The sequence below is a fragment of the Ursus americanus genome, chromosome 16 (genome assembly GCF_024610735.1).
Source record: "Ursus americanus isolate L20-20 chromosome 16, mUrsAme1.1.p, whole genome shotgun sequence".
Classification (NCBI taxonomy): Eukaryota; Metazoa; Chordata; class Mammalia; order Carnivora; family Ursidae; genus Ursus; species Ursus americanus.
Genome location: NC_142142.1, coordinates 61,235,349 through 61,249,015, shown reverse-complemented (window position 1 = coordinate 61,249,015; position 13,667 = coordinate 61,235,349). Strand labels below are relative to the sequence as shown.

Below are 13,667 nucleotides of genomic sequence, written 5' to 3'. Positions count from 1 at the left end.
GGAAATGCCCTTCTAAGTGCAATGTCTAAATCCTACTCATCCAAAGGACTTAACTTGTTAAGTTCCTATTCAGAGACCCCCAACTCATGTCATGCTGCTGTCTTCTCCAATTTACTAGTGGTATAGCCTTCTTCTTCCAGAAGAGTACAGCTGTTCTCTGTGTTTTTGAATGAAAACACAACCACACTTTTCCATGTCCTTAATACCAATCCCTTGCTCCCTAAAAGGTGGGGGGACAACTATTGATTTTTTCATGCATTTATTCATTCAATGAATATTAATTCCTGTGTGCCTGAATGTTGAGGCATTTAGCAAATGCCTGCCTCCTTACATGTGAGTGAGTAAATCCAGGTAAAAAACGAACCTATAAATACATACACTGAGTACATGGAGGGGAGAGCCACAGAGGAAAGTAAACAGGGAAAGAGGGGTGACTAAGGAGTATTCAGAGCTGGGGAAGCAGCATCAGGTCTCCCTTTCTGGACCACTCCATTCACAGACCATCGTCTCCTATCTTATCGTTCACATGTCCTTGGTCTTTTCCTTTACAGATCCCATCACAACCTGTAACTACACATTAGTTTGTTGGCCTGCTTGTTCAGTGACCGTGTGTCTCACAAGCATGTACCTGCTACAGAACCTTAGGTCACACGTGTCTCATTCACCCCTTTGTCACCAGGATAGAGCCCACAAGTACGCCACCCAGTCCATGTTTATTTAATAAACAATGAAAATTAATGCAAATATCTCCCATTCTTTGAAATTTAAGAACTTACACCCCATGACACAGTAGCTTATATTTTATATTATTTTTTTATATTTTGATCTTCTGCTACAGTACATTGACTTTTTTTTTTTTTTCCTAAATCAGGTTTTAACACCTAGATGACAGGAACCAGGTCGCATTCCACTTGTGTTTGCCTGACCAGTTCTGCCATTGTCATCTGGGAAAGCCTTCCTGAACAAACAAACGACTAGAAGAAGAAACACAAGCTTACCTTCTGAAATACTTCTACTAGGTGACAGCACCAAGAATATTTTTGGAAGCATGCGATGAGTTGTGCAATGAAGAGAGACCCCTTTGTGACGTGTCTCCAGGATACGTTATCTATGAAGACAGGAAGTGGTGAGTCTTGGGCTGTGGCCTTCACTCTTACTTTGTTTACAGTTTTTTCTAAAGCACAGCTTGGTAGTTATCTCGAGGTGTGTAGGAGAAGCAGCTAGAATCCTACATTAACTCATTTTCCACCGACAGGAAGCAAACAAACAAACAAACATAAAACTAGCAGAGGCTGAACTAACAGGGCAGCTCACCAGAACTGCGGCACAGCGGTTACGTCATATTCTTAGGACTGACTTTTAACTATGTGCCCTATGTTCATGCACTCGGCTTTCAAAAGAGGCTTGAGAGATAACTGGAATTATCCCATTTTACAGAAGAAAGAATAGAAGCTCAGAAGGATTCAAGAATGTCACCACATTTACACAGGTGGCCATTTACAGATTACATACCATGCTCTCCTTCGCAATATAATAAACAAAATAGATAAACAGATGCAAAGGAAACTTCGGAGGGGATGGTTATGTTTATGGCATGGATTGTGGTTTTAGTTTCACATATATATACTTATCTCCAAACTCATTAAGTCCTATACAGTAAATATGATTGGCATATGTCAATCATATTTCAAAAAGTGGTTTTAAAAAGACCAAAAATAAAAATTTGCAAATTAGGAACACCCAAATGTAAGTCTTCTTCAGATGTTAAGTAGAGGTCAAGAACTAAACACCGCCCTACTGTTAGTAGGCCAAATAAGCCCCAAGGTATCATATTCTACTTCTTTTAAAGGGGCATCCAAGTGGTGCTGGGGCGTGTGGTGGCACCATCCAGACAGCATCGGATGGGGAGTCTGGAGCAAAAGGCTTGTACTTGGTCATCTGAGAAAGGGTGGCCAGTCCCAGGATCCATAAAAACTCTTCTCAAAATGTTGAATGGATTTAGTAGAAAAATGAATCAATCATTTATTTTAAAATGGTATATGGTAAAAGGAGTTCCTTGCATTAGGTGGTTTTAATGTTTGGTACACCTTTGACTGTAAAGCGCAATGCTTATAATAAAAGCACAATCTTAGAAGGTAAGGGGAAAACAGAATCTTCGTCTCCATAGAACAGATGAGACAAGATTTAAAATATATCGACAACACTTAAAACTTGCTTCCGTTCATTGCTGCACAGAGACTATGTTGATTTTCTAGAATCATTCAGAGGTGGCCTCAGGCCCACAAATCCCTGTGTGCACTGGAAAGACACATACGTGGAGTCGAGGAGCAGAAAGCAACGAAGTCCTTCTCCACGTGGACCTTGTAGACGACGTCACTCTCCAGGAGCAGAGGTTGATGTGAAAAGCTGTCAGTCGAGGCTGCTGGAGAGTCACTGACCCACAGTTCCCCAAGATTTTCTGTGGAGACATCAACTTTCTACACACTGCATGCCTCTCAGGATGACTAGAGCAATTGCCCACCTCTTTGTTTTTAAGTAGTTATTCCAACCAGTTAGCACGCACACACACACACACACACACACAGCGCTCTGCCTTCCTCTGGGGTCCTTCAGCAATGTGCCAAGTAATGCTGACAGCATCACAGAACTAGAAGAACCCATTTGCCAAGAAGAGATTAGAGGTTAAAGCCTTATTTGCATAATTTCAGAGAGCGTAGTTACATTTTTTAGCTAAATTATGTTTATTTCCTTTTTCCCCCAAACATTGCTCCACAAAGCTAAAGGACAGTTGGAAGTCAGAAAAAAAGAAGTTTCTTTTGACTGCTGTCCCAAGTTCCCTCACCTTCCTACTCCTTTCCCTTTCAGTGCGCCTGAGGAAGAAAGGGTGCTGCTGTTGCATCATATGCTCACGCTCAAAGGAAATTGTTCTCAAGCCAGAGATTGTCAAAACGGCTGCAAAATGTTGAGGAAAGCCCTCATTAAAATTATTTTGTTCCAGGATTCGAATATTTGTGTTTAACTGTGGTTTAGGAATTCTGGTGGTCTTCTTCACCACGTCCCCTGGATTAAGTTGAACAGAAATTTGATGGCTGATGGGACAAATGCTCATGATACTAGCCCCCTGGGGGGGAGTTTCCTGCTAGTTCAGTCTAGTTTGTTTGCACCCAATGGGGTCTAAGTTCGTCTCCTCTAGAAACAAAGCACACATCACAGTTCTCTGCAGACACCTTCATGACCGTTGGGGTTTCCATCTCAGAACTCACCACCTCTGCAGGCCTGGATGATGATGACCTTGGGTTTGTCCCTGAGTTTGAAGCAGTTGCGGTTGTTGAAGATCTGGAAGACGGTGTCATAAGGTAGCACATCTGGATTTTCCGGGCTGAACGTAGTCCCACAGATTCCACTCAAGATGCCGTGAGACATGAGCACCAGGAACGTGCTGTCTGAGGACTCGTGCTCTGGGCGGGCGGCGAATGCCCGCAGCGCTGACTCCATGTCCTGAAAAAAACCACCAGATCTTACTTTGATAGGAGAAACATTTCAGTTGGTCTTACCTCCTGCTTATCAGGAGCAGCAGTGTAAGAAATGTCCAGAATGCTCCACTCGCTATCCCTTCATGCACTGCTTGCTTGAGGATGGCTGTCTGATGTTTCTCTCTATAATGGAGCAGTGGGTAGAACTTTCCACTCCTGATGACAATATATAAACTGTCCTCTTGCTACATTTTACAGTCACTTTTTGTCACTTACATACTTTTTCCTTTCCATCTCTGTCTTTCCTCTCATTACTTGATAAGAGCCTTGTGTCATAAATGCATCCTTCCAGCTCCCTTGTCAAACCCTTCCCACTGTGCTTAGAATAAAATCAAACTTCTGGTGTACAATTACTCCTCTCCCACCCTGCCTCATGTTCCCCGGGCTCTGGCCACCTGGTCTTTCTGTGTGGCTCCTGTGTGGCTTCCATTCTGACTCGGAATGCAGTTCATCCACAGCTGTCCAGAGCTGTGTGGTTCCCCGTACTCATGTGTCCGCTCCTGGATTCACTCCCCAAAGATCCCATCTAACATCATGTGCTGGGATCCCCACTCACCAGTGTGCTCTCATGTTTCCTTTTTCTTTTTTCTTTTCACTTACTTTTAACTTTCTTTTCACTTTACAGAGACACACCAAATCTGTGAAATTTTCTGTTTTGCTTACAGTACGATTATCTCACACCAAGCGAGCCTAGAGCACTGCAGCTGGGAGCTCCTGTCTCATTTACAGACCTGTGCCCGGTGCCAGGAAGAGCCCCTGGAACACAGCTGGAACTTGGTGCTTATATGGTGAGTACTGTCCTATGAAGTATACATCACTCTAGGATTCTCTGGGCTATTGGGGCTGAGTCCTAATCATCCTACTTTGGAACTAAGGATTGTCTGGATACACTTGCCAATCACTCTGTCCAGTTATGGAACTGAGGATACTTAGAGCTCAAAAAAGACAGATTTTCCGTTTCCTACTTTTATGTCTTAAACACACACACACACACACACACACACACACACACACACACAAATTCGGCCTAAGGATGTCAAAGTATTTGCCTAATATGCTAAAGCTAACATGTTCATAGTAGGATGCGTGTTGAATATATAATGTTTGGGGCAGGTGCGGAACCCCTACCTTAGCAGTGAGTTTCTGTTTCACATCCACACTGTAGCCAAGGCCCTCCAGCAGATTCTTCATCCCTGTAATGTCAAGTTCAGCCCCATTCCTGGGAGGAAGATGATCAAATTCTATATTGCATATGATGAGAGCGAGACGAGTACGATCCTGTCTCTCCTTTATTGGGTAGATCTGCAGGAAATGGATATACAGTGAGTTTGATTTGCCTAAATCTCCTTTGAAACCCTCATCCACCGATCACTGTTACAGCTAAGGGCTCTGTTAGCTGCCCTTCCCCCGTCCGAAGACACTGCCCTCCTATCTCTTTGTAATGGATTGAGTTAGTAGTAGCAAGAGGTGCAAATTGGAAGTAAGTTATCTTTTAAGAGCCCGGAACAGGACCAAGGATATAGCTGGGATGGTTACTCAAGAATCTTCAGGAGACTAGAATACTTCCTGCCCTCTCCTCTTCTCTCTTCTCTACCTAGTCAAGTCTTTCTTAGCATTCAAGATTTAGATCCAATTTTGTGGAAGCCAGGAGACACTTGCCACTGGCTCCAGCTAAAAATGAATACACCAATGGTCCTTTTCCTTTGGTGACATTATTATTTTGGTAGTTTTTCTTGAAAACACATCAACATGCAACGCTATACAGACTTTAATTATATTTTAAGAAATGCTTTATGTCTAGGCTTTTCAACTAGAATGCAAACAACTATTACTCAGCCATATTCTTTTATAAATATTTCACTTCTGTAACTACAGCTAAAATTGTCATGAATCACAAATGGATTCGAGAACAAATAAATGAACAAGATGAGAGATCTGTATTCTATCATGGGATTGAAAGAGAATTGGAGTCTATGTGAGGCCCACATGATTTCCTCCTTGCTCAGAGCATGTGTGGATAAGATTACCACTGTCCCCACTCCCCAACTCTGCAATCAGTGTTTTAGGAAATCGTGTCGTTAGTGAAAACAGTTGTTTCTCTTTTATTCTCAATGTCATGGACCGAGCACAGCACCTCTCCAGCCTTCTCTGTATACAGTTTCACGAATTCTTCATGAGGACAAAGCTTGAGAGTATCTGTAGACTCTTCTGGCTCAGGTGGCCCAGGCACGATGTCCTCGAAAGCTGCAGGACACATCACGGATCATAAATTAGGATATCTGCCTTTGTGACCCAATTTTCACCTAAGAATGCTGACAGAGAAGGGAAATCATGGGAAGAAGATCTTTCAACATGTAGGGCTTATGATTGTGTCTAACCTCTCCTGTGAGGAAATGTATTTTGAGTAGGAAAGAACAGGAAGATTGTTAGTAGAGGAAGCAGATCCACCTGAAAATTCAAGTGTAGGTTTCTGATAATTCTGAAGAAAACACCTTCATGATTTGGGGTCATGTTAAGCCTTTCCATATTCAGCAAAAACCGTTTTACTCTCGAGTCCTCCCTCATCCATCCTTCTATTGTCTCTGAGCAAGAACATCCTGGCTAACATTTATTGGAGTGTTGTCCCTTAGAAATGAAATTGAGCCACATGTGCTATTCAAAATTTTGTAATGTCCATGGTAAGAAACAGATGAAATTAATTAATATGGGTAATATATTTTAACATGATATATGCAAAATCGCATCCTGTCAACATGTGCTACTGGCCACTACTCCAGCCCTGAGTAGCCAAGTGTGGCTGGTAGCTCTCCTGTCGGACGGTGTACCATCCTGAGTCCACTCCCACCTCAGGCGGCGCATACAGACACCCACGCACACACGCAATGGAATCTCCAACGTGCACACTCTGGACCTTCACAGAGGAGACGGGCTGTGGTGTCTCCTCACCGAGCTGTGAAGTCAGCGACTTAAAGGAGAAACGCTATCTAGTAACCAGCCCTGCCTCCAGGGTCGACCAGATGGTTGTCTGTCAGGGACCCTAACGTGCTCTGGGTGTCCTTGTCCCCAACGTGTGAACCAGCTAGCATGCAGTTTTCAACCTGTTTCCAGTGTGAGAACAATACCTCTTCCCACGTAGAGAAGTTTCTCTCTGACTCATCCTGACCTAATCCCTAGAGAAATGTAGGACTATCCGACCCTGCTTGGCCTCACTTAACTGAGATTGTGTAAGAAGCTTGGAAAGTCCTGAGCCCGCCCTTGGAGAAATGAGGAAGAGGAATTCATCAACAGAATTTAGCAGTTTGCCAAGAGCTAATGTAACAAGGATTTTGTCCATGAAAGGAATAAACCCTTGTGTTCAGTGAGGCGAGCCAACCAAGAACTCCTCTGATTTTCTTTTATTTAAATGACAAAAGCAACATTATCCTATATAAAATTTTCAGTTTTTATATTTTATACTTTTTTTTCCTATTTCACTCATTTTTTTCCATTAGTTTTTAAATAACATTTTTGTGATAAATGTCTTTCTAAACCGAATGCTAAAAACCTGACTCTGGAGATGCACCAGATTGTAAATCTTTAAGGAAACCAGGCTTCCTGAACATTTCTTAAACAGAGACACTTGCTCTCCCTTTGTATTCCAGAAGATTCCACCCCTGTGTGGATGTCCAGGGTCCTGGGCTAGTCTCTGGTCAGAGGGTATGTTTTCCCAGCAAAAGCTTCCTCTGTTTCCAGGCTGTGTCCAGGTTTGGTGACTATCCTAATTACCAAGCATCAACTCCTAATGACCATCTTGTATCTGTGTACAGATACCGTGTTCGCAGATAAAATTGGGAATGAGATAGGGTTTCTACCTCACATTTAACAGTAAAGTTAGCATGAAAATGAATCCTTTTGTTACAACATAATAAATATTGTAGTGCAGCCTGCTGCCCAAAAGGGGTTCCGCTCACCTGGCAGCACACAGAAAGAAACGAGCGAAGGCGGAGTTTAGATAAAAATTTTAACGTCGGTCTTATCTGTTACTTAATGACATGCTCAAGAAACCCCTTAAACTGATAGAAAAAGGAAGAGACCGGTCCAAGGTAAGACAAAGCCACCTACCTGCCAAGGGAGATGTAGTTATCCTCAGTAGTTATTCCTCAGACTAACAGTGCTCGTTGCAGGGTATGTGCATATATGAGTTTGTTAAATGAAATAAATCAGAATGATATCCGTGTCCAGAGGCCCGTGTCCAAGGTCCCTCTGTACACCAGTAGCCCAGCTCACCCAACTTCCTGGCCTGTGGGTGCCCTAGGATTCCTCCAGAGGCCCCGGGTGCAGAGAGCGCCCAGGGAGCCACTGGGCACGTGGTGAGCGGACCCCAACCTGACTCCTGCCTGCCCCACACTCTGCCCGTGGCCTGATGTTGTCTCTGCTTGATGCTCATGGTGACTCCTGGGGGCTTCACATTATTCTGAGGCTCCCATGACTTCAGTTTCGATTCTCATTTGCTGAATGATCTTTGATTTTTTTTTTATCCAAATTGTTTCCGTTCCATCTCAGATTTCAGAGAAAGTAATAAACCTGCATAAGGACCAACTCACATATTAATAAGAACACAGCTGAGGCTACCATACTGGAGATCTGTCAGACTAGCACGTGTCTCCTGCTGGACAGAACATCCCTCCTCCGTGAGGGACTTGCTGAAAAAGCATATTTGCTGTAGTGAGATCTCTATAGTTTCTATTGCCTTTTGTTTATTATTGCTTATTATTATTGTTATTATTGATCAATGCTGATATTTCAGGTCTGGGATTTGAGCTTCAGCTCTGTATGAATCAAGTCTGTCACTGGTGAACTTGGGCAAGAGGCTATTTAGGCTCTAGTAATATTTATAATTCAATCTAGGTCAGAAGTCTTAACGTGTTTTAATAGATTGGACACTTTACAGGAGTTCTCCTGATCATATTTTGTAACGTACAGAAATGATGAAGCACTAGAAGGGTCTAAATATCAGAAGCGAAGTAATACTTATGAGAACTCGTATTTCCTGCCAGCCCGTTGTTCATCTGTCGTATTCATCCTATGTTTCTGACGTGCCCGCCCTTGGTCCGCGCTTGCTGAGAGCTACTATTCCCTCGTGAAAAAACACTTGTACTCTGGGTGAAGAAACTTGATGGATTATCATCCCGTTTAATGAGATAGAAAGGGATTAGAAGCAGAGCAGCTCCGATGGGGGGAATCACGTGTTTAACACTATAGATGTTAGTTTTGTGAAGTCAGTGGAGTCTTGGGGCAGAAATGTTGAATGTGCAGCTAGAGCTAAGTGTGTCTGGAGCTCAGAGAAGAATTCTGGGTAAGAGCTACTGTCTTTGGAGTTGTCAGCCTGTGCCTGCCATGATGTCCCTAGCCTGTGAAGAAGTTACCAAAATTGTCACCATTTCACAGATGCTGAGACATCAGCCCAGGGAGGTTAAGGAGCTGGAATGAAATCACGGAGTGTCTACAGTGACAGAACCTGGGCTCACATGCAGGTATCCTTTACTACACAGCGTCCACAGTCAGCTCTTTCTATGAGCCAAGGACTTGGCTTCATAGCTAATTGGAAAGTGAATCCCTCCCACAAAAGGCAAGGTGGCCTCTCAGAGGATGATGACCGGTTTAGTAAAAACTATGCGTTAGTAATGGAAGGATGGTGGGATCATGGAGGATCCCGGAGGGGCCTTGGAGTTAAGTAGATTCTGGAAAATTTCAGACACCCATTGTTAAGTGATTTCAGTTTACCTTTTACACTTGTGGAATATTTGTCCGTATTAATGAAAGTTTGGACAAGGGCTTGACCTGCCTCCTGCCGTTTCTGCCGCACAGAGTTCAGAAAGACCCGGGGCTTGTCTTCAGGTTTCGCATCGTAAAACTTTTTCTTTTCTCCTTCCTCCAATTTCAGAACATCTTTTTCCAACAAGCCATGCAAAACACCAGTAATGAGTTCTTTTCCCACAGTTTCCAAAATCTTAAATGGGTTTTTGTCATGTTTGTCTTCTGTCAGAAATACAAACACTCCTTCAACTACAGGCACAACTTAAAGAGTTTTGCCCTGTCTCTAGAAAGTTCCCCATTATGGGACATACCTCTGAAACTGCCTTCCCACTATTTCGCCATCTGCCCCGTAAAGTACGTCCTCTTTCGTCATATCCATAGAGTTCTCTGGGCCCGTCAAATTCACACTGGGCTGTGTTTAATGATGTGTCCCCAGTGAAGATTTTTGGGCCGAGCTTCTCATCTTTCTTCTGTGACACTGGGCCTGATGCTAACTTCCTGGCCATCTACTGCTTTCACATCTTTCTTTCTCACGGTGCTGACGACCCATTTGTAGTACATGCTCCAGGGAGAGGCCAGGCTATGCCTAGAACTGTAAATTTTTCCCACTAGACTGTAGGATCTTTTCCTTCTGTATTGAATTTCCTTGGTAAAAACATGATGTCTTTGAATCCGTATCTCTGTTCCCACTTCTCATTCCCACATCTTTGTGCTTAAAATACTTACAAACACTTACTTACATGTTTGCTGAATGCATAAATTAATGAATAAATGAATGAATGCACCCAGAGCCCTGATATTTTAAGATCTTATATCAATAAGAATTCTTAACTGAAAATCATCTAATGACTAATCTTTCTGTATTGTAGATTAACCTGACACCAGGTTAATTTACTACTATCTGGGACCACCTTAGCTGATACAATTGTGTGTACTGTCATTTCCATCTCAAAATTCTTGGCTAGCTTTAATTTGATGGTGGAAATTCTTAAATACCTATTATTTCATATTTTGTGTATCTTTATAAGATCATAAGAGCAGGAACCTTGTTTGTCCTGTTCATTCCTCTCTAAACAGTCCATAGAGCAAGAGCTATAACACAGTTGGCATGTGTCAAATATTTTTCTCATGGCCTAGCATACTAGCAATTTTGATGAAATTATTCAGTGAAATAGTATTTTAACAAACATTTATTGCATGCACACTGAGTCAGCTACTGTGATGGGATCTTACCCACAAATAAGTCAGATGTGTCTAATTTCCTCATAAAGTTTAAAGTCTAATAGGGGAAAGGGATAGATTTATTTCTTTAATGATAAGAAAAAAATAGTAAGAGCTATGGCTGAAGAACCATAGGCCACTATAAGAATTAGGATTCTGAAATATAGTAGTGGAAACAGAAGTGGAGAGCAGGAGCTGGATTTGAGAGAGGAATCAATAACCTTGGCCACTGCTTGAATGTTGGAAGTGAGGAAAAGGAAAATCCAAGATAATTCAGGTTTCTGGTTGGAATAACTGGGTGATAGTGGTGCCCTTAACCAGGACAGGGGAAACTGGAAGAGAAGCAAGGTAGGGGAAGGGTGGCGGGCTCAGCTCCCTGAGGGAGACGTGAGTGCCTATGTTCAGTTGGCACTAGCATAGTCGAGTGGGTCGTCAGGTGTGGGACACAGATTTAGATTTGTGATTATGAACATGATGGTAGAGCTGCAGGGCTGGCTCTGCTCAAGCACAGAGACTAAGAAGAGAGAAAGGCATAGGCTCAGTCCATGAGAGTATCCCATCACCCTCTCACCCTGGGGTCATCCCGTGGACCTTGAGTTAATGTCAAGAGAGATGAGGTTCAAAAATGTTCTTGCTTGGAAAATACCATTACCTGGTGAAGGAAGAGTTGCTGCTGGAGAGTCTGAGTTAAGCTGACTTCTAAATGGTGTACCTGAGGAAAGATTCAGGACATTAACATAGTCACTGACCATCTCCGAAGGATCTCGCCCAGCGTGTTGGACACTCCTTAGGGAACACACCTTCTGCAGGCCTGTTCAGAATGCAGCTAGATTAGAACCACACCCGGCACTAAGAAGCCAAGGCCGCTAGGCTGGCTGACTGAACGTTCCCCCTGGAGGCAGAACAAAGGAGTGTCTGGGAGGGACTCTCCATTTCTGCTCTCTAAGATGAGGGGGGATTGAGTGAGCATCAGCTGTAGAATCAAGAGGTCTCTTCATTCTCCTGTTTCAAGGTGGCTTCTGGGATGACTGCTGCTGCCTGACAGGTGTATGCCATGTCGAGTGTCTAACTCAGAGCTGGCCTGGACTTCAGAGAAAACGAAAAAGAACAGGCATGTGCACGTGGACACTTAGCTTTGCTAAGATTTATCACAGCGGAAAATGAGGATGAGGTGACCCCCGGGCTGACCCGCAGTCAGTGTTAGGTCAGTTTCCCAAGTGTCAGCGAACAGGAGGTGGTCGAGCCAGCACACACCTGCAGACTGTCTTCATTAGCATCTGTGGGCTCCCCGTCAGTACGCCACCCCTTCGGCCCACAGAGGCCACCGTCTAAGGGCTCATGTGCCAGGATCCCTGACCATCACCTCTGTAATCTGCATCCATCCCACTAGGGGCAGAAGCTGTACTCAGAGGAGGAAAACAGTGGGAAGCTGCAGTTACAGTGTTTGGCTGCATAAAATCCCTCAAACCTATTAATAGATCCTCTTGGGTCACTTTTATGATTGTTGATTTTAAGGACACGAATTGAATTTAAACTTGTTTAAGGTTTTATGAGGATCTCGGTATGACAACACCCACCTGAGAAACTCATTTCGGAAACTTTCAGAATTGGCATAAGCTAACAAATGAGAAATACTCCCCAATCTTTATTTTATAGTACTGATTGAGGACAGAATTTCTGTAGACAAAATAAGGTCCATTTCCCTGCTCTGAATTCAGGAACGTTCTCTGGAAGAGGCCTTTTTATGGCAATAGGAAGTAGGTCTTCTTATGACCAAGAACCTTCTTTTAGAAAGATCTCTCCCATTAAAGTGCATCCAAATAGTATATCTCATTGTCATATTCTATGAACCTACAAAAATTGGCTGATGGATGAGGGAGAGACAAAGCCATGACGATCCTGACTGGGGAGGCATCATGTGACGACTGGAGAGGCCAACTCCAGGCGTAGAGTGTCCCTTGGGTTGGACAAGTGCCTCCAGGGCTGTGCAGGGAGAGGAACAGGGCCAGGATGAGCTCTCTGGCTATTGTAAAAGTATTCTAGACCCTTACCATTATTTATTGGTTATCTTTAATTTGGGGGAATCTATTAAATGAAAAAGTTACCGAAAGAAAAACGAGAAATTCATTATCCATCAGTGGATGCTTGCCATGTCACTTGGCACGCATAAGCTTTGACCAATTCCCAGGAAAAAAGGCTTCTCATGTTCAAAGAACATCTTCTCTTTCTAAATGGCTTTGGCAAGTGCCAAAGAGACCAGGGCTGGACTCCACTGGACCTCCTGTCTTTGCTGTGTGGAGGGACTAAGTGACCACGGAAAGGGCCATTCAGATGTCTATGCATGGTCTTGGGCTCTCAGAAGGACCGGAGGTATAAGGGCTGGGCCTCAATAGAATGGTCCACAGCCCAGAACCACGCTGGGGGACAGTCTTACTCAAAAGAAAATGGGAGGGCGTAACTAGAAAGAAGAGTCCACTTAAAATCCTTACTTTTCTGTAAGCACTGAATTTATTCTGAGTATTCCACCATCCCTGAAATATATTTTGTTCCTCCTGGAGAGCCAAATTTTGGAGACATGTTATAAAAAGTATCTGAATCTTTATATCAGATGACTACATAAGTTCCCCTGGGCTTTAATGAGAGAGAGTGAGAGAGAGAGAGATGGACAGTGAGAGAGAGAGACTGAGTCAGTGCTTTGCCAGGATGACTGGAGAATGTGGCATGAAGCTTTTCAGACTGTCCCCATGAATTTCTGCAAAGGAGCTACTGCATACTCAGGTTGGGAAACGAGCTCCAATCAAAGGAAGGCTCCGGGGGTCAAAGGACCAAAAAGGAAGAAGCAGGAGGCTTGCGGTAGACCTACTGATGCAGAAATGGGGCCCTACAGCAAGGAACCGGGAAGTTGTCTGCAAACAGACCTGATCAAGGAAGAAATCAAACGTTGGCACAAGGACACGGGACCTCCGTGCACCTCAGTGTGAGGCATTGACCCTTACCTGAGGAGAGCCCCATCTTCTCTGCAAGGAAGGAGTCCTCATCACAAATATAACAAATAAAAATCTGGCATGCCTGGGACCCTTTCCGTAGGACAGAGTCGATCAGAGCCCGGGCTTTATC

The 13,667-nt window shown here is 43.6% G+C and overlaps 1 protein-coding gene and 1 long non-coding RNA gene across 5 annotated transcripts in view; one reads left to right on the top strand and one right to left on the bottom strand.

Moving 5' to 3' along the window:
- LOC148108829 (uncharacterized) overlaps positions 1-4,419 on the top strand; it is a 21,467-nt gene extending 17,048 nt beyond the window's left edge. The window contains exons 2-3 of the long non-coding RNA XR_015727027.1: positions 872-1,126; positions 4,199-4,419. This is a non-coding gene — a long non-coding RNA (uncharacterized LOC148108829). The remainder of the gene's footprint in view (positions 1-871; positions 1,127-4,198) is intronic.
- CASP4 (caspase 4) overlaps positions 1-13,667 on the bottom strand; it is a 16,075-nt gene extending 2,408 nt beyond the window's left edge. For 2 of the 4 annotated variants that reach the window (XR_006779709.2, XM_045797664.2), the window contains exons 1-8: positions 13,547-13,667; positions 11,203-11,262; positions 9,297-9,551; positions 5,668-5,777; positions 4,662-4,835; positions 3,264-3,498; positions 2,315-2,458; positions 999-1,108 (exon numbers count right to left, since the gene is read on the bottom strand). Coding sequence is in view for 3 of the 4 variants with exons in the window: in XM_045797664.2 (XP_045653620.2) it covers positions 999-1,108; positions 2,315-2,458; positions 3,264-3,498; positions 4,662-4,835; positions 5,668-5,777; positions 9,297-9,551; positions 11,203-11,262; positions 13,547-13,562 (1,104 nt within the window). In the remaining variant the exon portion in view is untranslated. The remainder of the gene's footprint in view (positions 1-998; positions 1,109-2,314; positions 2,459-3,263; positions 3,499-4,661; positions 4,836-5,667; positions 5,778-9,296; positions 9,552-11,202; positions 11,263-13,546) is intronic. The other 2 variants (XM_045797665.2, XM_045797666.2) reach the window with 2 other exon arrangements.